Source organism: Eretmochelys imbricata, chromosome 4 (genome assembly GCF_965152235.1).
Source record: "Eretmochelys imbricata isolate rEreImb1 chromosome 4, rEreImb1.hap1, whole genome shotgun sequence".
Classification (NCBI taxonomy): domain Eukaryota; kingdom Metazoa; phylum Chordata; order Testudines; family Cheloniidae; genus Eretmochelys; species Eretmochelys imbricata.
Genome location: NC_135575.1, coordinates 62,404,214 through 62,431,392, shown reverse-complemented (window position 1 = coordinate 62,431,392; position 27,179 = coordinate 62,404,214). Strand labels below are relative to the sequence as shown.

Sequence of the window (27,179 nt, the reverse complement as noted above, 5' to 3'; positions counted from 1 at the left end):
GGCTAATAGCCATTGATGGACCTATCCTCCATGAATTTATCTAGGTTTTTTGAACCCTGTTATGGTCTTGGCCTTCACAACATCCTCTGGCAAGGAGTTCCACAGGTTGACTGTGCATTGTGTGAAGAAATACTTCCTTTTATTTGTTTTTAATCTGCTGCCTATTAATTTCATTTGGTGACCCCCTAGTTCTTGTGTTATGAGAAGTAGTAAACAACACTTCCTTATCTACTTTCTCTACACCAGTCACGATTTTATAGACCTCAATCATATCTCCCCTTAGCTGTCTCTTTTCCAAGCTGAAAAGTCCCAGTCTTATTAATCTCTCCTCATACGGAAGCCGTTCCATACACCTAATAATCTTTGTTGCCCTTTTCTGAACCTTTTCCAATTCTAATATATCTTGTTTGAGATGTGGCGACCACATCTGCACACAGTATTCAAGATGTGGGCATACCATGGATTTATATAGAGGCAACATGATATTTTCTGTCCTATTATCTATCCCTTTCTTAATTATTCCCAGCATTCTGTTCGCTTTTTTGACTGCCGCTGCACATCGAGTGGATGTTTTCAGAGAACTAGAGAGAGAAAGCAGAAGGCAGGACTTAATTAGGATTTGAGTTCCTGGACCAAAGGAGCAACATATCACCAGCACTCCGGTGCCTGTAAAGTTTAGAAAATAGGGAGTTCAGAAGAACAGAAGGAAATGGATCTATAAGAGATTACATGAGAATCCATTAGGATAATTATTTCAGTCAACCAATATTGCCATCTTACAGACAGCTTTACCAGGCATAGAGGAATGTGAAAGAGATGCAGTAACTTCGGGATCTTTGGCCCTGGGAGCAGAGTAAAAATTCAACAGACACACCCTTATGGAATGTGTCAGAGGCTAGTTAGCGTCCTTTAAATAGCTACTAGATACCTGAAATTCAAGATCTAGTCTCTACAATGCAAATTGATTAATCTGCTTGCAAAAACAAGAATGTAATGCATGTCAAAGCATGTTTAATTACCTTTCGTAGCTGTTCTTATAATTGCCATGTCTTTCTGCAGAGAAGTACAAGAAGGTGTGAATTCTCTCTTTAGCACCATAGCTTCAATCCGAAGAGAATAGCTGGAACATAAATAAACCTAGCTTTAAAACAGGGAGCCAAAAAAAGAGAGTTTGCCATGAATAGAATAAACCTAGTACCTCCTTACTTTGGCACCTGGATTAGTAAATACATAAAGTAATCAGCTTGACACAGTTTTGCTACATCTCCATCAAAGGCTTTTAATTTCTTTACCTAGAAGAGAAAAAGAGAAAATAATAAAACAACTTAATCTAAAGTCAAGATTAAAGATGAAAGTAAAAGAATACACCTTTACTGAAGAGAAGCAAATTTAACTTAAAGAATTAATCAGTTCAGTGACTTGCTTTAGGGGAGTCTTGAAATCAGAGTTCCCTTTCAGAAAAATGAAAACCAATTGTACCTCCTTCAATCCCAACATGTGCAAGGCAGCACAGGGGGACACCTGCAAGTCATTATTATATGCCTCCCATACCTCCATAACTAGTCCTGTGCGCCATCTTGCCGGAACACACAAAAAGACAAAGACGTGATCATGATGTTTGGGAGAATAGTGCCCCAGTTTCCATGAGAATTAGGTTCTTTCATTTTTGATTGCTCATTTTGCGATTCTCCATTGTAAGCAGGTGAATTTCCTGTCTGACAGGTGCCAACTATTCAGGTGATCACAAGTCTGGCATACTGGATGTATGCTTGAAAGTTAACAGTGTTCAGTGCTTACAGAACTAAGATGATTTAGCAATATATTACAATTGTAATAAAAGTGTGTAGTTAAGTTGCAATATATTTTCATCGCATACATGCTTTCACTCATTGCTTTCTCTACAATTCTCTTTTGGGGTGAGACTTCATATTCTTGGTCTCAATCTAAATGTGAATTTGTGGGAGGTTTTATCTTATTTTGAAATATTGAAGCCAAATCCAGATAGTCATTTTAAAGTATTTGGATGTGGCTGGAAAGATAATTTAAAATGTAAAGGAAACAATTTTTTTTAAAAGCTCAAGTTTAGAACCTTATGTGAGGCTAGCCGTCCATGAGGATTGGTCACCTATACAGGTTTGGGAAGAAAAAAAAAAAAGAAGAAGATACAGTATTACAACCACGGTTCCCTAACATGGTTATTATCTGGTTTCAGAGTAGCAGCCATGTTAGTCTATATTCGCAAAAAGAAAAGGAGTACTTGTGGCACCTTAGAGACTAACACATTTATGTGAGCATAAGCTTTCGTGAGCTACAGCTCACTTCATCAGATGCATTCAGTGGAAAATACAGTGGGGAGATTTATATACACAGAGAACATGAAACAATGGGTGTTATCATACACACTGTAAGGGCTCCTTACAGTGTGTATGATAACACCCATTGTTTCATGTTCTCTGTGTATATAAATCTCCCCACTGTATTTTCCACAGCATGCATCCGATGAAGCGAGCTGTAGCTCACAAAAGCTTATGCTCAAATAAATGTGTTAGTCTCTAAGGTGCCACAAGTACTCCTTTTCTTTTTATGGTTATATCTGATGCACAACAGGGCCTTAAAAATATACTGCCGTCTAGTTTATGTGCCAGACACTCATGACACTGTGCACACACCACAAAAATATCCAGAACCTCCTTATCTCAAATACAGACATTATGAGAAAATGCAGCAGATACCTCCCCACTCCTCAATACACATTTGTCTGTCATCTGTACTCTCCTCTTTCATCATGGCTGCATCAATACCCATACACACTCAGGAAGCCATAGATACAAACATTTTGTTTGTGTACAAGCACCCACACATACAGTGAAGAAATAAGTTGACACACCCTCGTTGAAGCACAACTGCAATTTTGTCCAAGTAAGTTATAAGAATGTTTCACAATATGTAGAAATCATGCATAAACTCATGCCCACATCCAGTCATCCTCCTCTATCTTCCCCCACACAAACTTCGTAGCTCACCTTCACATTTCTCTCACACCCCGCATACATACCTGCATACAAACAACTCCATCCTCTTCTCCTTTCTCCACACCACACCTCCTCTCACTGCCAACCACATGTAGACACTAAGGCCAGCATTCAGTTTTGTAGGAACCACAACCTGTTCTGGGGTGGGATTGTTCAGACCATAGCAGTCTTTCCTTCCCATTCCCACTGCTGATCCGGACATCGGCCATTCATAGGCTGCTGTGATTCAGCACAGGATCACAAGCCTCTCAGAACATCCAGGCTCCAAATGAATCATTCAAATGGCTTTTGCCTACGGTTGGCACAACTACATGTGGATTACACACATTCACCTCAGACATTAATGTTCTTTTATTTTCTTTCTTTTTTAAGGACAGAGAATAGTCTTATTTTTAATTTTAAAAGATTCTGTATTATAAAGATCTGAAGGTTTCTGACATTGTTCTTTTTTATGACATTAAGACAAAGGATCCTACCTCTCCACAAAAAAGGGGGGGTGGGCAGACAGGGTTATTCTGCTTGTTTTCACAGTAAACATTCAAGATTTGTTTGTCATGGAAGACGCTAGAGCTTTAACTAAGTTATGGACTTTTTTTTGTAAAAGATACCCCACAAGTGACAGACAAGGCTCTGCAGCTGGACCCTTTTTCACCACTGTGTGTTAAGCCTGCTGAAGAGCTGGTTAAACTTAACTTAATGGTAAAGAGACCGGAAACTGCTGGTGCTTTGTCGACACTAGCGCTCGCAGTATAATACATACACTGAAGGATTCCTCCTCCCCACCTGTCACCTCAGTACAGTTCCCTTGTGAAGACAGCTATACATGACAGGAGAACTAATTAAGTTATGACACCACAGGAATCAAGAGAATGAAAGCAGAGTAAAATGAGAGATAAAAAGATATTTAGTCAGAGTGTTTATATTTCTGAACTCCCAGTGCCTAATGAACATTCTAAAGAAAGGATTGCTTTGTTGAAGATTTAACCCTTGCCTCTTCACTTAAGATACAAAAGCCACCAAAAACCAATTCCAGACCCCCCAGGAAGTCCACCACCAAAGCCACAGAAGACCAGACTTGAAACGATTTTTTTTTTTTTTTTTTTGTAATAGTGTAGAAATACAGCAAAGTATAAAGAGCTAAAAAATTAGAGGAAGCAGAATTTTAAATATCAGAAATGCAGGCTCTACCTAACATGAAAGCAGATCTGATAAAATATATTTTGCACAAAAAAATTAACCAGAAACTGCAATTGTTATCAGCATTTTCTGCGATCAATGTTGCTTTCAACATTTTTTGAATTTTAAAACAAAAATTATTTTGTTTCCAGCCTACATTTCAAAATGAATTCTTTCCTTTAAGATACCATTTTGACTTTTGGAAAATGAAAGTTTTCTTTCTCTCTCTCGCCCACCACCACCATTTTTATGCTGGAAGAAGAAATAGGAGTGGAGATGGCATGAAAAAAAAAAGGGGAGGGGGGAGAAGAGGGAGAGAGAAATCAAAAATCAACACACTAAAAACCAAAACTTTTCAGTTTCCAAAAGCCAAAATGACATTTCACATTGAAATAAAATGGAAAAAAAAAAAAAAAACCGAAACACCACCTGTTGATTCAAAATGAAAATGCCTATGAAAAACCCAAATTCTGTCAAAAAGTGATAAAGCTTCTATTTTTCCAGTTACAACAAAGATATACCAAGAAAGAGAATCCTGGTTAGAGAGGAATTGAGTTGCATTCACACTACTTACATACAACTTGTGTAGTCTTTGCAGGTATCCTGACCTATCCCTCCAGAAAAACCAAAACAGAGTTGTGAACTCAGCCATCTATTTCAAAGTTTGCACAAAAAACATTGACTGGTATGCCTACACAGCAAAGAAAAACCCCTTGGGCTCATGGGGCTTGGACTGTAGGGATGAACCCGGACGTCTACATAGCAATGAAACATCCCCACAGCCAGAGCCCAAGTCGGCTGTCATGGGTTTTTCTTTGCTGTGTAGACATACCTTAAGCATTCAGGCCGTTTCCCCTCTTCAAAAAGAGACAGGACATTACATGTAGAAGACTGTAAATGCAACTTTAAAATTTAAATGCACAAAAGCCAGGAAGCAAGATAGCTGACATCAGCCATGGCAGCAGGTGAACGTACTGTTGGGGAGGCTAGCCCCCACCTCTCCCGCTCTGCCCGAGGCCCCTCCTCCCTTCCTCACCAGAGCCTGGAGCACGCACACACCCCCGTGGTGACTGGCCCCCCCCATATGCCCCCAGCCTCAGCACACCCAGCAAGCGGCATGGCAGAGCGCCCCCAGCCCCAGAGTGCCGGGGGGGCGGTGCAGCTGAAGCACATCCAGCCCCAGCACTAGGTGGGCAGTGGTGCGGCCAGAAGATATTAGTAACCCATTTTACAAACGTAAGGACAAAAGCACAGAGAAGCTAAAAGATCCTTTCTGCACTTTATAATCTAGTGTGTTATAACTAGGTCCCCACATTACATATAAGTTTTGCAGTGTATTAACTAGGTCATAAGGTTATAACAATCTGGAGGAAATCTACGGCAATATCTAAGACAAAATTTTATCCTGTACACACATTTCTTTGCTATAGCTATTACATATTTTCCAATTTAAAAAGTTTCAGACATCCAATAATGAAACAGAAAAAAAATGCCACAGGCATCATGTTTTCAAGCTTCTCTCTGCAACCACGAGAGCTAGAAAAGTTGTTCACAGGAAAGTCAAAATGCTCCCATAGTCACATGACTCCAGGAGCTGCGGCGCTAATTAACACCCCAAGTATTATAACAGCCATGATGAAATCATGAATTTTGGCAACATGGCACACTATTTGTCATATCCTTAACACATCAATGGACTTTGAATAGGTTCACAAATGATTTGAGAACACGAGCTAAAATTAAAAACCACCACCACCACAAATAGTGAACAAGGAAGCATAATTAAACTTCATCCTCAATTTTTCATTTCTTGAGTTTCACACTGAGCTGCTGTTAATTTTTCATTTGCTTTTTTAGATGGATTATATGTTTGCAATGGCCATGAACACACAGATTTTACATTCACTCTTACATATATAATTCACCCTCACTTTAAAGTCTGTTATGAAATGGAGAAAAATCTGACCTCATTTGGTCTGAAGATATCTATCGCCAATATTTAATTATTTTTTAGAGCCAGGAAAGCCAGTAGATGAGTTATAAACAGCTTTCCACCAGCAACACGCAGTACACTAGCGAGAAAGTGAATTTTATTTTATGAATACCAGGACAACTATGCAAAGCTCCTGAATGAGAGTCAGAGTCCTTGACTGAAACTGTAACTCATTCTTGGATGCAGATACTCATTTGAGTAGATTACTCCATCTCAAAAAGAGGCAGCAGTACACAATGGGATAGATGAATAGGATAAGTCTCCTCCATTTCTCCATGTTTCCATATCACTGTGAACATACATGGCATTTTAAAAAACGAGGCCCTGTTCCCACAGTGCTTACTGGCTAGATCAAACAATGACACATGGGAAAGCATCTGAAGTGCAAGGAATGGAGACACCACACGTGAAATGCCCCTCCCCTTACGTACGCAATATCGTGAGGAGATAAGAAAAAGAGACAAAGGGTGCAGTCAAAAGAAGACTGCCGTTGATTTAAGGGGTAAACAAGGATGTAGGAGGAGATGAAAAATATAAAGGGGGGACAGAGTCACACAAAGCATTGAAGGAAAGGAAGAGGAGACTGAATTTTATGTAGAAATTGAGAAGATATTTAAAGGGAGTTGAGCAAGCAGGGAGAAGTTTTCCAGTAATCTAAGCGAGAGATTATTAGTGTTTTTAAGACAAAGAACTATCAAACAACAGATTTTTAGGCATTGTAAGGAAAGATTAACAGGATGTGTTGATAAGCCTGGGCAAGCATGTGTGTGGTGAGTTGATGAATAGGTTAGACTATCCAAAATCTGTGCTTGCAATACATACAGAAAAGAATGTGACATGGTGGCTGCTAACAATTGTGTACTGTGAACTTCCTTACTCCTTACCAATTTGGGCCTGTGGAGCAGTGTACTGGTATGCATCAAAAGCAGCTAGAAGATTCCCCCCTGGTTTGGTCAGGATGCCAGGAAGAGTAACTGTCACCCATTTTAATGGGATATAGGCCCAGCTTTGTAGCTGGAATCTTTTTTTTTAAAAAAGGGAGGGAGTTGGGGAGGCTCTTTTGTATCAGAGATTGGTAGCATGGAAGACCAGCACTTTTCCTCCATAAATACACAGAACACTGACCTGACAAGGAGTGGGACTGGGGAAGGAGGAAGTGACAAATACAGACAGGTCTTTCTTCTCCAGTGCTGAGAGAGATGGTATGGTGGTAAATGAATCATTCCAGGAAGACCTGTGCTTGGCAACTAATGATTTGCTGGTGGTGAGTTTTTTTATTTATTTAAACTATCTAGAAAACGTTACACTTGTTTTTTGCACCAGACTTCTGCCTTTGAGACCATTTTCTGTGGATGCTGGCAACCCTGGTAATAAATCCTCAGTACTCCACAGAGAAAAGCTTGTGGTTTTAAAACAAGAAATTTGAGAAATTTCACAGGCTGGAAGCTTTGTCTGACCTTGACTTTGTCAATTTTGCAAATCACACATTTGAAAATGTTCAAACAATTTCTGTTTGACAAAATCCCTCACAACAGTGCCAGTATTTCAATAATGCCTGTATCCAGTTTCACAAAAAAACAACATTGAACAAAAGTGCCATTTATACACAATTCTAAGAGCTCAGTTACCAACTAAAATGTTCTTAGTGTTAACACCCTTTTAATGCATGTAAATAAAGCTAATACAATTAGAGTACGGAAGGCACAAAACATTTTGAAGATAACAAAATAAATCCTTACTCTTTGTTTTGTTTTAATTATCTAGCCTTATTTTAAAAAGTTTAAAAAGTTGTTCCATCTCAAAAAAGACCGCACAGAAAGGTGGAATAACCATCAGTGGGAGGTTGGGGGGGGAGGGACAAATTGTTAAGATATAAAACTTGCAGCATAAGTCAGGCTGGTGTGTAGGGAAACACTGAGATAACAGGCTATTTATCAAACACTTTCTAGGACACTGATAAGATTACAGCATAAATCAAGTGTTTACAATTTACCAGCAGTAGTGTGAATAAAGGTTGAGGGTCAAACTGAAAAGAGCACGAGAATTCAAAGCTTACCCCCTTCACAGCGGTGACAAGGAATGCATTTTCAGTGCAAGGTTTATATCATTGCATCATGGAAACTGCAGAAAAATCTCTGAAGTCCCAGGTGACTGGGTGGTAAAAAAAAGACTGTTCAGGACCCACCTGAGGATGGCTCCGCAACCCAACACACAAGACAAATCAAGAGTGCCCACAAAGAGGTTTACAAGCACCCTGGGTCCACATCAGGAACTCTAAGCTGTTCTGCAAGGGACAGGCTGAAAACAGGATGGTGTGTTGTCTTCTTGGAACCAAGCTGTGACTGCAAGATTAGGTAGGTTTCTGAAGTCAGTGCGCAAAGATCCACTGGCATGGTGCATGTTGGTATTAGTGACACTGTTTCAGATGATACCTCAGAGATTACAGGCCACTTCAGAGAAGACAGAAGGGTACTGAAGGAGAGGAATGTGATCTTTCCTGTCCCACAAGCAAAGGAAGAGAGAAAGCAGAAGATTCTGGAACTGTGTCACTGACTAGATAAGTGGTTGAAAGGAAGAGGGTTTTGATTTTGTGGAACATAAGTCAACCTTCTTAGGAGAGGGAGCTGTGCAAATCTGGATGACCTCCATCTCAGTAGAGGGGGAATCAATCTTTAGGGGACCGGCTGGAGGGTATTTATATTTAACAAGAGAAACAGATAAAAAAAAGGAATAAATAAGCATTCATTTGGTACAAAATAAATCTAGGCACCAAGGGATGTGAAGAGAAGAAATTCTTTAATTGCCTATGTACCAAGTATAGGAGTCTGGGTAATAAGAGGAATTGCAATTGCTCATTTATAGGCATAAATTTAACTTAGTGGGTATTATTGAAATCTGCTGAGAAGAGTCACATGACTGCAATGTTAAAAATCAGTGGTTATAACTGCTTTAAATAGGATTGAAAGGGAAAAGCAGGAGTGGAGATGGTACTCGGACACTCTGTCAAAAATAGATCACTGCCCACTTGTAAGCAAATGACCTTGAATGCTTATGGATCAACCTTCTAACAGATAAGGCACAAGATATGATACTCGTTGGTGCCTGCTACAGACCACCAAGTCACACTAAAGAACAGAACAACCAGCTCCTTAAGCATCTACATGTAGGGGTAGGACAAAAAGCTACATTATCGTGGGGAACTTATATCTGAGTGACCTATGTGAGAGGTCTCATGCTGCCAAGACTAAAATGTGCTTGGAATTTATAAATATTATAAATAACAGTTTCCTAACTCAAATAGTGTGGCATCCTACATTGGAGAATTCTGCATTAGACCTAATTTTGACAGATGAAGAGGAATTGACATAAAAATAAATAAGTTTGTGTTTGCTTAGGTGCAAGTGATGATGACTTGATTACATCTATTGTGTGTAAGCAAAACCAAGTCCAAACCAGTAATATATGTGATGAGATTGGAGTTGCTATGTAATAATATATGAATACTGTGTGTTTACCTGGTTACTGGGATGCTTACTGTATGACTATATGGGTGTAGTTTAATAGTGCCTATAAAGGGGAGAAAAAAAAAAACCAAACAGGAAGGGGAAGAACAATAGTTCAAGATAAACCACTTTTCAGCAGACATTTTAGAAACAATGCCAGAACCAGAAAAGGCTTGGGAACAGAAGATCCAAAGGACTACAGTAGTTGAAAGAGAGAGAGTCAAGAAAGAGGGAAAACAAACTAAGATGCAGGTGACCATTGGGGTGCCTAAAGTTAGGCCTGTTTAGTTACCCTCAGAAGAGATGGTCAGACTTTAGGTAAGATAAACCTGTGTAGTTTATTGTTTTAAAATCTCTCTCTCTAAATGCTTTTTTCCTATTGCAACAACTGTTTGTCACTATAAACACCACTAGTCACAGACTCCTGAAAGGAAGAATACAGGTGCCAAACCCAGTCAGACCTGCTGGGTACGCATGGCTGATAGACTGGGCCATAGGTACCCTGTTTAAGGCCACGTCTACATTACGGGGACTAAACCGGCATAGCTACAGTGCCATAGCCATGCCTACGTAACCCAGTAGTGCACACACAGCTGATGCTAATGCAAGGGGTTTTTCCCATTGGTGTAGGAACACCACCTTCCTGAGCTAGGTTGGCAGAAGCATTCTTCCATCAGCCTAGCTACTACTACACTGGAGGTTAAGTTGAAATAGCTGCATCGTGCAGAGGGGTGAATTTTTCATACCCCTGAGTGCCGTAGCTGTGTCTACTAAAATTTTAAGCACAGACCAGTCCCAAAAGTAGGAGAAACCACCCAGGATGGGTAAATCCACAAGGTCAGACACCTGAAGAAGTGGCACACCCCGAGACCCCCAAAGAGGATGCAGCTAGCACTGCAACTGTGAAAGAGCTTGGTGCTTTACAAAGATCAGTTTCACAAAGCTGAAAACAAATATCACCCAAATCATCTGGGAGAAAATTTAAACGGTGAATCTGAAAAGGACCTGGAAGTCATGGTGACTAATCAGCAGCACAATGCTGAGGCCAAAGGGCTAGTGCAGTTCTTGAAAGTAAAAACAGAGGACTATCAAGTACGAAGATTACCTCACCTCTGTATGTGCCCCTGTGTCCAGTTCTGGTAGCTACACTTCAAGAAGGATATTGGGGAGGGTTCAGAGAAGAGCCATGAGAACGATTCAAGGATTGGAAATCATGCCTTACAGTGAAAATCTCAAGTTGCTCAATCTATTCATTTTAACAAAGAAAAGGGTAAGGGGTGACTTGATCATAATCTGTAAGTACCTACACAGGAACAGAAATTTGATAATAGAGGGCTCTTGAATCTAGCAGACAAAATGTAGAACAAGAACTAATGGCTGGAAATTGATGATAGACAAACTCAGCCTAAAAATAAGGTGCAAATTTTTAACCATTGGAACAACTTATCCAAGGACGTGGTAGATTCTTTATCACATGAAGTATTTTTAAATTGAGATTGGATGTTTTTCTGAAAGACATGCTCTAGTTAAACCACAGCTACTGGACTTTAAGTAGGAGTTCATACAGGGAAGTTCTATGGCCAGTGTTATGTAGGTGGTCAGACTAGATTATCACAATGGTCCCTTGTGGCCTTTAGGTCTCAGAATTTAATCAGTTTTCTACTGCTGCCTAACTACATGCCAGTCTTCTTTCTCTAGAAATCAGCTACAGCCTTCCTTCCCTGACAGCCCCATACTAGCTCCTTTGCTACAGGACATGCAAGATGTACATTCACTACCCACAGCAGCTTGACTGAGTGTGACATTCAGCTGTTCCACATAAGGTCAACTGAACTTTCATGGTATCAGAAGCCATGTTCTAGTTTTGGAGAATTGCTAGACACATCAAGATTTCACAACTGTAAGTCTCCTACAGCATGGAACTCAGAAAACTAGGGAGGAGTTCCATCTGATTTAGGATTGAAGTGCGTGAAATTATAATCAGAGCATACAATTAACTTCCAGAGTCACGCCTATCTGAAAGTTTACCAACTCTTGCCACAAGTAACATCCAAGACCTACAGCTGAAAGATTAGAAAGGAAAAATACTTTTGTCAGTTTATTTTGTGCATTGACTACAGATGAAGTGAGGTTATGATTCAATTTCCCGTTATATATAGTTACTCCACCATTTTCCACTTTATGTGGGTTTTTCCACACTCAGTAGAAAAAACTTATTTTTGAAGACTGATACGTGTATTGTAAAGCCACATAAAATTGGAAGGGAGAAGGGAATGGTTTCAGGAACAATTTCAGTACCCAAAACTACTTTGAACTCCACCTCTAAAACTAACTATATTTCAAGTTGACGGTGTCCCTTTATATACAAACCCCTCTAACTTAACCTTTAGATTACACATTCCCAATCAAAGTTATAGACCTTACCACTATACATGTTATTTGTCCCCATGACAAAGTAAGTAGCCCGGGTTAAGGATGTGTGCTTGAGTACAATTAAGTAGAGATGTGTGGTGTTGTTGGTTATATGTTTGAACTGAAAGCAAGTTTGTTGCTGAGCAAGTTGTTGTCAGAGAGCATTTGAATATTAGGATATTGAAGTGGTATGGCATATGAGTTAAGGTTGGCCTGAATGTTAACTGTCAATTTCCTGGTTTTTAAAAATTGTTTTTAGAGAGCTTGTGTGTCAGTCGACTTAAGTTTATCAAACAAATTGGCACATTTAGGATTGTGGATCACTAAGGCAGCACAGAAACAAGTTACCACGGGGTCTCCATCCCAGGGGAGTCGACGGGAGAAACTCTCCCATCGACTTACCTTACTCTTCTCGTTGTGGATAGAGTACAGGCATCAACTGGAGAGCGATCTGCTGTCAATTTGGCAGGTCTTCACTAGACCTGCTAAATGGACTGCCGGTGGATCGATCTCAGAGCATCGATTCCAGCTGTACTGTAGATGTAGCCTAAATGAAGGCACTGGGCAACTGTGTTTGGTTCCAACTGTAAAACCTCTGCACCCGCTGAAAGAGAATTGAGCAGTAATTTACAGGTCATAACTTAATAAAATACATCTAAGAAACAAAGCCACCTTATCAGTGCCTTAATTAGGGACTGCCAACAAACAAATAGTTAAACTACTTAGTAGGCAGGGAATGACTAAGACTATGTCCTCAGTATCTCAAGCAAGTATGTTGTCATCCTACAGGCCAAATATTTGCACTTAATGGTTTTACATTCATAGATCTCCAGAGTTTTGATGCCCCTTTTAGAGAAAAAATAAGAGCTGTTCTGTAGAATCCCAGGCAACAGCAGCTCTACCACAAAAGCAGCAACTAAATAAAACAGCTTACTTACCTCCTCTGCTTCTGGCAATAATTTAAGGAATTCACGCAGCATCTCACACCCACCGAGATCACCTTTTCCTTGATTAATATCTTCAATTATGGATTGAGCAGGCCTTGAATACACAATTAATCAATTACATTTCAAATGCTTGAGTAACAGCAGTTATACACTGGAGAAAAAAACATACCTCTGCTATGCACAATAATTGTAATTAGTCATGCATCAGTATTTACAACAGTGTTATTCAAAAACAACATTCAGCAATGCCTCTACTGAAGAGCAATTTTCTAATCAGTGCATAAAAGGTTCAACACCACCAGCTTACTCTTAAAAAGTTCCTTCATCTCATAAGAACAGCCATACTGGGTCGGACCAATGGCCCGTCTAGCCCAGTATCCTGTCTTCTGACAGTGGCCAATGCCAGATGCTTCAGAAGGAATGAACAGAACAGGGCAATTACTGAGTCATACATTCCTATTGTCCATTCCCAGCATCTGACAGTCAGAGGCTTACAGACACCTAGAGCATGGCTGCATCCCTGGCCTCTTGTCTAATAGCCATTGAAGGACCTACCCTCCATGAACTTATCCAATTCTTTTTTGAACCCAGTTATGCTTTTGGCCTTCACAATATCCACTGGCAACAAGTTCCACGGGATGACTGTGCATTGTGTGAAGAGGTACTTCATTTTATTTTAAACCTGCTGCCTATGGATTTCATAGGGTGACCCCTGGTTCTTGTGTTATGGGAAGGGGGAAATAATGCTTCCTTATTCACTTTCTCCCCACCATTCATGATTTTTATAGACCTCTATCACATTCCCCACCCCCACTCAGATCTTTTCTAAACTGAGCAGTCCCAGTCATTTTAATCTCTCCTCATATGGAAACTGTTCCATATCCCTAATCATTTTTGTTGCTCTTCTCTACACCTTTTCCAATTCTAATATATCTTTTTAATATGGTGCGACCAGAACTTCATGCAGGATTCAAGGTGTAGGTGTACCATGGCTTTATAGTGTGTCATTATTATATTTACTGTCTTATTTATCTATCCATTTCCTCGTGGGTCCAAACATTGTTAGCTTTTTTGATTGCCACTGCACATTGAGCAGTTGTTTTCAGAGACTATTCATGATGACTCCAAGATCTCTTTCTCAAGTGATAACAGCTAATTTGGACCCCATCATTTTGTATGTATGGTTGAGATGTTTTTCAATGTGCATTACTTTGCCTTTATCAAAACTGTATTTCATTTTGTTGCCCAGTTACCCAGCTTTGTGAGATCCCTTTGTAACTTTCTGCAGTCAGCTTTCGTGTTAACTATCTTGAGTAATTTTGAATCAATCTGCAAACTTTGCCACCTCACTGTTTATCCCTTTTTCCAAATCACTTATAAATATGTTTGACAGCATTAGTCCCAGTACAGATCCTTGGGGGACATCACTATTCATCTGAAAACTGACCATTTATTCCTATGCTTTGTTTCCTGTCTTTTAACCATTACCAATCCCTGAGAGGACTCACCCTCTTATCCCATGAATGCTCAGTTTTCTGGAGAGCCTTTGGTGAGGGACCTTTTCAACAGCTTTCTGAAAGTCTAAGTTCACTGTATCCAATGGATTACCTTTGTCCACTTGTTTGGTGAGGCATGATTTCCCTCAACAAAAGCTATGTTGATTCTTTCCTACCATATTATGTTCATCTAATAATTCTGTTCTTTACTATAGTTTCAACCAGTTTGCCTGGTACTGAAGTTAGGTTTACTGGCCTGTAATTGCCAGGATTGCCTCTAGAGCCATTTTTAAAAATTGGTGTTCCATTAGCTACGTACCAGTCATCTGGTACCAGAGGTTGATTTAAGTGATAGATTACAGATCACAGTTAATAGTTCTGCAATTTCATATTTGAGTTCCTTCAGAACTGCTAGGTGAACACCATCTGGTCCTGGTGACTTATTACCATTTACGTTATCAGTTTGATTCCTCTAGCACCACCTCAATATGGTACAATTCCTCAGATTTGTCACATAAAAAGGATGGCCCAGGTCTGGGAATCCCCCCCACATCCTCTCTCACCCCATTCCATTCTTTCTTCCTAAAGAGAGAAAAACCAAATGAAGAGCATCTCACGTTGAATTACATGAGAATGTATAGCTTTCAATTACTGCATATGAAACTTCAGCTCAACTGGCAAGGCAACAATCAAACTGAGCTCATTAGTACACAAGATTTAAGTAAAATTGGCACTCAGATAAACATGTTTTTGTTTAAACTATGAACTGAAGTTATTTGACAATTTTGTGCAAAACCTAAACTAAATTAAAGAAACATTGCCTTTCCAATTCTATCATATGTCTTCTTTATTTCCAATAATACTTATTGTGTAACCATTTCACTTCAAGCTCAAGTTAATTAATTGTATGAAAAAGGAAATCTTACTTTTTGAATTGTTTGAGAAATATCCCAATATTCATACTTCTTTTTGAATCCAAAATGGAAATCTGAGAAAGAGAAAGCAAGAGACCTGACTCCAGTAATACCTGTCTGAAAACCTTAAAATACAGACTCTTTTCCTTAAATTGTTATAAAAAGAATAAATTATATGCAATCTTCTGTACAAAAGAGTTGTCACCAAAACACAAGTCAAATGAATGGCTAGATCTGAGTATCATTCATTAGAGAGCAGAAAAGGAGTGATCTATTATTAAATTAGTCTTTAACAGGAAACAATGCAGCCCACCCACAACACCCTTGGCTTGCGGAACAGACGTCCAAGTTAAGAGAAAACCACAGCATGTTAGTGAGAGAATTAAGACAAATTATAATTCACCATGTAACAAGCTAGATTTTATCATAGAAATGTAGGGCTGAAAGGAACCTCAAGAGATCATCTCGTCCATCCCTGTGCTGAGGCAGAAACAAGTGTAGTTAATAGCATCCCTGGCAGGTATATGTCTAACAGTTCTTAAAAACTTTCAGTGATGGGGAGTCCACAATCTACCTTGATAACCTATTCCAATACTAAAAAGTTTTCCCTAAAATCTAACCTACATCTCTCTTGCTGCAGATTAAGCCCATTACTTCTTGTCCTACCTTCAGTGGACATGGAGAACAACTGAGCCCTGTCCTCTTTCTGACAGCCCTTAGCATATCTGAAGTCATATGAGATCACCCCTCAGTCTTCTTTTCTCAAAGCCTGGTCTACACTAGGATATCAAGTCGGTATAACTATGTCATTCTGGGGTATGAAAAATCCACACCCCTGAGCAACACAGTTAAACCGATCTAACCCCAGAGTAGATAGTGCTAGGTCGATGGAAGAATTTTCCCGTTCAACGAGCTACCACCCCTCAGAGAAGTGGATTACCTATGCTGATGGGAGAAGCCCTCCCATCAGCATAATGTCTTCACTGAAGCACTACAGTGGTACAGCTGCAACGCTGCAGCATTTTAAGTGCAGACAAGCTCCAGGACTAAACACAGCCAGCTTTTTTTAAACCTTTCCTCAATATGTCAGGTTTTCTAAACCTTTTATCATTTTTGTTGCTCTCCTCTGTACTCTCTCCAATTTGCCCACATCTTTCTTAAAGCATGGCACCCAAAACTGGACACAGTACTCCAGGGCCAGGTAGAGTGGAATCAATTATTTCATATCATATCCATACATTAATGCTGCTCACTGATGACTTAACTGGGACACAGACTATTACAAAAGTTTGAAGTTCCATGACATCCAGGGACATACTTTGAAATGTATAGTTCGTATTATTTTTATTTCAGGGGTAACTTATCAAATACCATGACCACCACAGTATAAGAACTTAAATAAGAGTCAACACACAGTATTGTTTTAATTCATATGAATGAACGGTCATGCTGATTAAATGGAAGGACTTTAAATCAGTTAATAAATCTGACATCAGTATTAGATATAGATAATGCTCAAATCTTCAGTTTATCTGGATGCAGTACCCCATGACATTAATTTGGTTTCAGCAGCTTTCTTAGTACGGATATGTTAGGATGGAAGATAAGTGAATTGTGAAGCATGTTTACCAAGAATGCCGCTACTCAGCCAGCGATCACATGGTCACCAAAAGTTTTGGCGATATAAGATTGCCAAAGACTGACAGACTGAACATCCAGCCGGATTATGTTAAGAACCTGGCTAGAGATCAACCTGGATTGCACTTGACCTGCAAGGAAATATGTTCTCTTGGCATTTGTTTGGTTTTTTTTTTAAAAAAAGCCACAGATTTGTTATAGAATTTTTTTTTTGCATAGAATCATAGAATATCAGGGTTGGAAGGGACCTCAGGAGGTCATCTAGTCCAACCCCCTGCTCAAAGCAGGACTAATCCCCAATTTTTGCCCCAGATCCCAAATGGCCCCTTCAAGGATTGAACTCACAACCCTGGGTTTAGCAGGCCAATGCTCAAACCCATATGTAATTCTAAAAACCAACCAAAAAAGGAGTGTACTTTTTTTCTCCTCCTATATTTTTAAAGTTCTTTCTAATCAAAAGAATGAGCTAGGTTTTTTTAATACCAAAAAATTGCACCAAGTCCTAATGGAACAAAACTAGGAATCTGAAAAGTTAGCAATTTTCTGAGTGAATTATATCACCTCATTTCATTAAAATTACAATTTTACCACTGCAAGTTTGGAGATAACAGCCATAAAAAACAGTCACTGAGATTTACTATCACAGGAGAATTGTTTCATGTTAACACTGTCACCTGGCTGCCACAAACAACTCCAAATACACAGATGTACAGGGCTCCAATGGCCTCACACTGTGTTTGACAGTTGCACAGATATATTATACTCAGTAACAAAAGTGTCAGAAAAAAAAAAAACAACTATCATTTGCAATGGGAACATCAGGAAAAAGTACCAAATATGTCAAGTTCTGAAGCCAGCTGGTGAAAATAAAAATGCAGATGTAGCTAGTATGCTTCCAGCATACTCCTATACAATACTGCATATCCAAGACAATCTCATTTGCCAAATGTCCCCCCCCCCCCAAAAAAAAAAAGTAGATATGAATATTTTCCAGAACTTTGAAATTCCCTCTCTTCTTGATTCAAATTCATTACAAGTCTGAAAGAATGTGATACAGAGATTTTGGGTTTTTTTTTTAAATTAGATTATTGCTAGCCAGAATTCCTACCAGCCTAGCAAATGTAAACAGTGGGGGTACACCTCAGTCTCTCTCCTCTAATCATGGGAGCTGAGAGGCCCACACAGTTCAATAAGTGAAAGCCCCAGCACCTAGTGCAGGTTAAACTATCGTTCCCCAGTGCATTATCTAATCTCCTTTCAAATGTTTCACTGAAGGTACCCCTCAACGACCTTTTAGATTGCAGTTCTATTCTCCAATTGTTCTGCTCACTTCTAATCTAAAATTACCATTCTTTAAATCCTGTAACATAGTCTCATTCAGTCCTTATAGCTTGTTCAATAATTTGTTCAGATCTAAGATCCCTCTCTCCATTTGTGTAAGCTATACAAGTTCTTAACCTTCTTATATCTTACGTGCTACTCTTCGTATTCTTTTTAGTTAGAGTATTTAACTGTACACAATTCTGTACAGTTAAATACACAGTATGCAGGAGGCCAAATCCTCACTGTTTAAGCCAATATAGCCTCATTGTCTTCATGACATTACACAAATTTACAGAAAATCTGGCTCAGTGCATCAGGGAAATTGGTGAACCAATTTAATTGTTTTTATTCTTTCCCTTAAAGAGAACATATATAACTACTCTTTCGGTGTAGCGCAGTACAAAGGTATTGCATGACCACAAGCTAGGTACAAAATTAAAATTCAACAGAGCCTCAGTAGTCACATTTTCTTATAGGGCCTAGTATATTAGCTCTCACTGCTCTGCATATGATTTTTTACACTCATTGTTCGATTTTTCAATTAAAACTTTTGACCAAGATTTCCCTAAGCAACCTGTAATTTTGGGTTCCCCACTTTTTGTGTGTTCACCTTAAGACTCTTTAAAGGGGGCTTCTTTTCTGAAAAATCCTGTGAAAGTCTCAAATTTGGCGCGCACACACACACACACAAATTGCTCTTCACTTTGAAACACTGGCCCTTAACTCTGTACATGGAGCTAATATAACTTCTATTTTTACATACATGTCATCGCACTAAACCTTGTTCTGCATTCCTAACATCCATCCATTTCCCTGTTAGAGTTTTCCTTCGGTTTTCTTCTTGCCCATGGGCACAGAATAGTAGGATCACAGAAATGTAAGGCTGGAAGACACCTTGAGGTCAACCAGTCCAGCCCCCTGCACTTCAGCATCTTAGCATGTTTTCATATGTTGGAGGAATAACAAGAGGCAACATAATTACTTCAAGTTTTTCGGGAGTCTGCCTCAATCTTCTCTTTGTGTCAGACCTCCTGTATTGGTATCATCTGCAAAGTCTGGTCAACACAACATATGCCAATTCCTCCACATAATTTATAAAGTTACTAAAATTAATGCCAGTTCCAGCACTGACCACTACTAACAACATTTGATACATCATCTCAACTGGAGAATTTTTTGTGGATTGTAACCATACCCTCTGCCAAAGCAGATCTCACATGATTTGTTATGACCTTTTCTAGCCAAGTCTCAAGTCTTCTTCTCCACCCTCATCTTCCTTGACCCTTTTGCCTCAAATCTCATTTTGCTGGTGAAGCCCATTAACACTCATCACCAGTATCAAGGCAAACCCCAAGAGAACATACCTCCTTGCAGATCAAGCACAATCCGGATTGATCTCTAGCTAAGTTCTTAACATAATTCGTCTGGATGTTCAGTCTGTCAGCCATTGGCAATCTTATATTGCCAGAACTTTTGGTGACCATGTGGTCACTGGCTGAGTAGTGGCATTTCTTCGTAAACATGCTTCACAATTCACTGGTCTTCCATCCTAACACATCCGTACCAAAAAAGCCACTGAAACCAAATTAGTACTGATGGAGGCAACTGCTGGACTATGAATATCCTCATTGCTGATCTTGTTCTGCCACTTAACATGAAAAATCTGATGAAGATGGCAAGATTAAAAAATTCACTCCAGTGCTCTTCAGCCTTCCTCAGCACCCACACTTCACTGTGGTACAAAAGAGTTGGAATAACTGGTTCTATAGAGCAACAGCTTCAAAGCAAGCTTGATGTGGCAATGTCTCCAAATGCCACTGACAGGACCGGAACTTGGCTGATGCTACATAAGCGTCCACATCTCTCAAACATCCTCCAGCACCGTCTGTGATGCTTCCCAAGTATTTAACGGTTGCCACCTGCTCAGTGTCCCGTTTGAACAGGTTAATATGGAGTTGGTCACAAACCGGAGCTGGAAGCTGCTTGATGGTAATGGCCAAGGACTTGGTTTTATCCTGATTAATAAACGGACCCCAAGGGCTGAGCTGCTAGGAACAGTGCAGAGGCCAGGCCAATCTTGGCCAATGCGGGGAGGGAGGCAGCGCAGGGAGCTCGGCCAGGCTCCGCCAGACAAGTGGGTCCTGATGGAGCCTGGCCAGGGCAGGCCCTGCTTCCACTATGGCCTGGCTGATTGCACCGCTCCGGAGGGACCAAAGCAATCTCCACCCTAGGACTGGCCCTGGCTGTGCTACCAACTCAGCCCAGCAGACAAGGTCACCTCCCAGCAGAGCCACTGAGAGCGGCTGGGTGGCAGGGCGTGGGGGAGTGGGTCTCTGGGAGGTCTGGCAGTGGGCGCAGGACAGTGAGGGACAGCGGGCACTGGGCAATGGAGGGTGGGAGAGGTTTCAGTGTTTTGGGGCACTGGGCATAGGGGAACCTCGGGGGGCACTGTGCAGTTGTGGTTATGGGAACTGGAGGGGGGCACTGGGTGAGGAGTGATAGCGTGCAGGGCAACTGCAGTTGTGGTGGTGGGATCTCTGGGCATAGCAGGTCTGGTGGGGTGCTGGGCATAGAGGTCTGTGGGGGAGTCTCCAGGCATAAGGGGTCAGGGGGTGCTGGTCAGGTGGGGAGGCAATGTGGCACGGCATAGGCACGCCCCTGAGCGGAAGAGGCACTCTGGCAGCACAGGGCCAAGCAGGCCAGTGTGCATCTGGCAGCAGCCAGTTTGTAAACAGTGCCCTTGCACTGGGCTGGGCGGAATGGGGATGCCCCCTGCCGCACTGTGCCCCATTGCTCCCATCCACCCCTTGCTTTGGGGACCGACACCCCCACCCCCTGCACCATGCACCAGGCCCTTTGGGGGCCCACAAATATGTTTGGTGTGGGCCCACAAAAGGTTTATTCGGCCCTACTTGGCATCCACACCAATAAAAAGGCTATCATTCATCCATCATATAAAAAAAAAAAAAACACAACAACCCACAATTCTCCACCTATTTGGAATATAAACACCTAAAAAACAGATTTCATCTTCTATCATGGACAAAGCCATGAATTTTTTCTGCACTAAATAATACTGTAGTCTTACAATATTTTATATAGGAGCTGCAATTCCCATTAATGTTAAAAAAGAGCTGTAAGACCTCAGCATCTCGGAGGAGATAGGAGAAGATCAAAAAAATACTCAAAACACCACATAAGCAGCTATATACCACCTCTAAGCCAAAATGATTCCATTAAAGGCTGCAGTGTTCTCATTTCAAAGAAAGTCTCACGAATCAACATTTTGCTCAATTGGAATATCTCCTAGGGGCATCATGTTTGTTATTATATTAATGAAAGCTATGAAGTTTTGTTAGAAATTTGAGAAATCATGTTATCTGATACTCATTATCCCATCATTCATGATACTTAATAATCAGAGATCCATTATTCCACTCTTTGCTTGATGTAAAAATTACTCATGGAAGCCTTTAAAGAGCAGCTTTATTTGCTTTTTTAAAATCATGTGCCCCCCCCCCCCAACCTGTTCACAATGAAGTAACCAGATCTCCATTGTTTGTCTATTTCTTTAGTGTTCATAAGAAATTAGTTTCCTTTTTCTAATATCTGCACATTTGTTTAAACTTTATCCTGACACCCCCTTTTCAAGTCTACTGAAGTTACAAATGTATGATGTTTTAAATCAGTTCTAACACCTTTTTAATTTTCCTCACTAAAGTTTGATACAAAAGCAGATACATTTCCAGCAGTCTCTCTTATTTGGTGCTTGAATTAATATTCATTCCATTCTTTGGTCCTTTATGCATATTTAACATTTCCTCTCTGTAAATTCCCTTTGCCTACCAGTACTTACATTTGCATTTTTACTTCCAGTTTTGCGAACATTTAATAGAAACACTTCCAAGCTGTTTAGTCCAAAAAATCATAGGTTGTTTGTAAGAGTTTAAAAAAAAAAAAAAAGAAGAACAAAATAGAAATGCTATTAAGTGGTTCACTGGAAAATGTCTGACTCTAAAGATTCCTTTACAGAGTTGAAGGAAATGCTCTCCCCTACCGCACATGACCCCCAAACCAGATTTTCTGTTGCACCAGAAAACGAAACTAGTCTATTTCTATTGCCCAGTATTAAGAAGGTGAACTTGATAAATGGGGAACAACTTAAATTAGATCTAAAATTAGTAACAGATGCAGTGAGCAAGTCTACACTACTGTGCTATATCACTACAGCTGCACCACTGTCGCACATCTGGTGAAGATATGCTATGCCAAAAGGAGAGTGCTCTCCTGTCAGCATAATTGCTCCATCTCCGTGAGAGGCGGAAACTATTTCGGTGGGAAAGCACATCCCACTGACATAAAATGGTGTCCTCATCATGCTAAGTGATTTGTGTCGCTCAAAGGGGTGTCATTTTCACACCCCTGAGCGACGCAAGTTACATCGACTTAAGTGGTAGCATAGACTAGCCCTGAGAAAAACATTTGTTGTTTCACTCATATACTTACGCGTTCTCCCCTACATTGTCTCCAAACAGTCACATTAAGAACAAAGTTTTGTCTTTTTACATTTGTGTTCGGATGATTCTTTTATCCTCCTTCAAGATACAACATTTACTTTTGCCCTTCAGAACTACTGCTAATGGAACGCTGCCTACTAGATCCCTTTAACAACTCCTTGAAGTGTGTGCTTTCAAAAGTAGCAACTGAAAAGGAAGACAAGGACATGGTGCAGTTGTGCATATAAAATAATGCGTGTAAATTACTGTATTTGTACTCTTCATGTAATCCATGCCCAGAAATGAAGATTTATCAAGGGCTAGCCAGACAGAATCTACAGTAATCACTGGAGACACATTCTTTCTTCCTCAAATATAATATTTTTTGCCAGTGATCAAATTAAGGGACTTTATTGAGATAACATAATAACAGAACCAGCCTTTCACGAACAAGTATCTTTAAATAAAAGCATAAATCTAACAGTTTATGCTCTGCAAGTTTTTTGGGTAAAGTGATAAGAAAACATATGGTGAATGGCAGCTGGTCAGATTTCACATCAATTTCTAAGACATTACGGTGAATAACTGAGAGAGAGAGAGAGAGACAGACAGACACACACACACACAGCAATGTTGGGCTACTTCTGAATTCTTACCTCTTCTTTAGTATCTTTAAATGATGATTTTGAAGTTCGCCTCCTAGGACCCTGAAGGTTGGTTTCCTCTTGCTGCCCAAAAAGCTCCTCAACTGTTTTTGTGTCAATCTGGAACTGCTGCCGTCTTGCAGCAATAGTCCAGATATTTGTTTTACCGCGGACTTGCTCTTCAGGAATTGTTTTCCAGAAGAAACTCCGCATCCGTTTTTTTTTGCTGTGGGGGCCATGCCCATTTATAAACTGTGGCGGAGCTGGTGGGGTTGGTCCTGGAGGAAGAGGCGGCGGCGGCGGCGGCGGCGGCGCCCCAGGCAGCGGAGGTGAAGAACCAGCGCCTGTGACTGAACCTGGCGGCAGCAACGGGGGTGCTGGAGGAGGTGGTGGCACTTGTTCTGTTGTCGGATCTTCAATCATTAATCCAGTTGCAACTGATATAGCCCCATTTTCTTTATCGTTGACCAGGGAGAGACAATTCATAACATGCATTTTAGTCTCTCCTACGAGGAGAGACGTACTTCCCTGGGTCTCCTTGAAACATTGAGCAGTGGAGTAGCAATTTGTGTCAGACACTTTCAAATTCTAATCTGCCTGAAGTGAAAACAATGCAGCAGCCCTGAACCATCTTCGCAACCTACAACAAAAACCACAATGGTGAAATTCAGATCAAAGGGACTGGATTTTTGCCCTGGTACAGGTAGCAATGTATTAGTGGGAAATACACAAAATTCAATATAAAACAATCATTAGTCATTTTAAGTTTTAATCTAGATGGGAGATTTTCTGAAAAACAAAGTTTTCTAGGGCCTAATTTTGTAAAATTTATGTACATCCACAATAAAATGTCAGCTAATTATGGGGCATTACATTTAAATAAAATTAAAAACTTTAAATTTAAAGCATTGAGTGCCTCTGGAGAGACCAGAGGTTACTGAAACACCTATTCTGGATTCAATATAATTTCTAAAGAAACAATATTTATCCCAAGCCATTTCAACAAACGGAACACATTCCAACTATTCATTTTAAATTAAAAATATCGTTATACAGATTTCAATATGCAGAGTTAGAATGTACTTATATTTTGACAAAAGCTCTGCCTGAAGCTTTTTAAATGGCTTCCCCTTCAACAGTGAATCAAGACAATGAATTATCCCAGATTGTTCAACTATGTAGCATATGGCTTTTTTGCCCTAATATTTTTCATGCAGTTTTCATTAATAAAGTGTACAGAGTCCCAAAACCCTGGATTCTTAATAAAACTGTGCAATATTTATGGTTACTGACCACAGACATGCATCTTAAAAAAAACCTAGCATCTACATTTTGTCATTGTCATTAATGGTCAAGTTACAATACATTTACCAAAATTTACACACTAGAAGAGAGACTGCAGTTTTATTATGATGTGTCTTTATAATTCACTCAGGTATCTAGATTACTGTAGCTACCTCAATAAGCACGTCTCACTACAGATCAAAAAAAAAAGGGGGGGGGGTATAAAATTGGAATAATAAAATTACATAGCCTAAGCTCTAAGCACATGCAAAGCTGAAAATATTTACTTAAGAAAACTTGTATGTCTAGATGAGAATCTGGTAGCTCAAAGTTATTGTGACAACTGCATTTTTTTTTTTTTTTTTTTTTTATGTTGCCACTGTGGCGGAGCAAATGGTGATGTTGGTGGCAGCAATTTTAAAGCTAGTTAGGTTTTTTTTTTCCAGAGGCACAATTTAAAAGTTTGTCAGGTCATTCGTATTAATGAACGAATTTACACTTTTTAGAGATTTTCCCTGAGAACGCATCAGACTAAAAAGTTTCAAAAACAAGGCCCAACTAAGAATGCTATTGTTTAATCCCTTTACATGTTTACTGGAGGATGTGGTTAAACAGCACTGTAATCAGAGATAGATACTACCAAATTGAGTGGTAGTATCTATTGCACAGGCAAAGTTAGATGGAGACTGAAGAAGGAGTACCAGGCAAAGAATGGTAATAGGAAATCTAATAAAAAAGTTACAGCAATGCACTTGGGCAAGACTACTACTAAACAAAAGTTTGTTTATTAATTAGCCTTATCTACTTGGCATTGTTCCTCACATTTGACAGAACGTATACATAATTAACAGCAATTCAGATTACTTAATATTTTGGAACAAAAAATACTGCCAAGGTGGGGGAGGAAAAAGAGACCTTCACCGCTGCCAGATATGAACCATTATAGCATACATTCACAGAGATAAAAAGTTACAGAGACAAGCCATGTGGCAGATCTTCTGCTGATGTAACTTGACATAGCTCCACTGACTTCAGTGGAAAAAGTCATAAGACACCAGTCAACTTCACCAGTGCTTTTTGGAATCTTGTGGGCAGCAGCCAACCAGATATTTACTTCAAATTTACTAGTCATATTCATTTCACTCTCTTGAAGTAGTGAAAGTATTCATGAGCGTGGGGAACCCAGAAAATACAGGCTCTGAAGCATTGAAGAGGACACTTTGATGGAGGAAGGAAAAGAGAGAAAAAGGATCTGAGAAAGAGGTGCTTCAAATTTAAATCAGCTATCTTCTATATAGAGACTGATAGACTGAACGCATCAGGGTTTGTCTCAACTCTCAGAGTGTTACACAAGAAGTGGAAATTTCTAATAAATTCAGATGCATTAGGAAGAACTGGTAAATAATCCTAATCAAACAGTGCTGCTTCATCAATGTCCCAACATTAACCACACGAGAGTAGAACTTCAGATACATTAAAGCAGGGGTTCTCAATCTTTCCAGACTACTGTACCCCTTTCCGGAGTCTGAGGCCCAAGCCCCGGCACCTGGGATTGAAGCATGTAACTTAGCTTCACGGCGGGCCCCCCAATGGCATGGGGCCCTGGGCAATTGCTCTGCTTGCCACCCCCTAAACCGGCCCTGCACTTGCGATGCCCCTAAACCTGTCTCATGACCCATCTTGGAGTCGCAACCCCCAGGTTCAGAAACACTGATCTAGGTGAGCTGATATATCCCCTGGAAGACCTCTGTGTACCCCTGGTTGAGAACCACTGGATTAAAGTATTGTGGGGGAAAAAAGAGTTCAGCATACAACTTCTAGCTGTTGAGTAAAGCCTTTAGATTTCTTAAAACTTGAGATATTTGATTTTTATATATTACACATATTCAAGCTAACTTTAATTTTTGGATACTCATAATGCTGTGGAAAACTAATACCTATTATGTATTCATTAACAGCTCAAAACAGTCTTGTACATTAGAACCTGTTCTATTGAGACAGGAAATGTTGGTAAAAACAGAGCAAAGACTGACCCATCTGAAGAGTGGCATGGGCTTTTAACTTCCTTTTAGAGCACTACTAGAAGTCAGAAAAAAAGGTATTGTTTCCTGTAGATGAAATATTAAAGTCAAACAGATTGCATTACTAATTAGCACTAAGTTTCATCACTGGGCAAAGCCCTTGAATACACAGCTTTCTATCCCAAAGTAGAATTCTATCAAAAGCACTACACCTCCGCAAATGTTTTGGTCATTTCTAGAAATGGGACCTATGCTAGAGGCCCCAGAGAAACACCCCCACCCCACAACTTTGGTTTGAGT

The 27,179-nt window shown here is 40.0% G+C and overlaps 1 protein-coding gene across 1 annotated transcript in view; it reads right to left on the bottom strand.

Annotated features, from left to right (window-relative positions):
- Nucleotides 1-24,069, bottom strand: part of FHDC1 (FH2 domain containing 1) — a 39,796-nt gene extending 15,727 nt beyond the window's left edge. Inside the window, exons 1-5 of the mRNA XM_077816152.1 lie at nt 23,587-24,069; nt 15,486-15,547; nt 13,055-13,157; nt 1,207-1,292; nt 1,020-1,120 (exon numbers count right to left, since the gene is read on the bottom strand). Coding sequence (XP_077672278.1) covers nt 1,020-1,120; nt 1,207-1,292; nt 13,055-13,157; nt 15,486-15,547; nt 23,587-24,069 — 835 coding nt within the window. The remainder of the gene's footprint in view (nt 1-1,019; nt 1,121-1,206; nt 1,293-13,054; nt 13,158-15,485; nt 15,548-23,586) is intronic.
- Between the last annotated feature and the right edge of the window lie 3,110 nt (nt 24,070-27,179).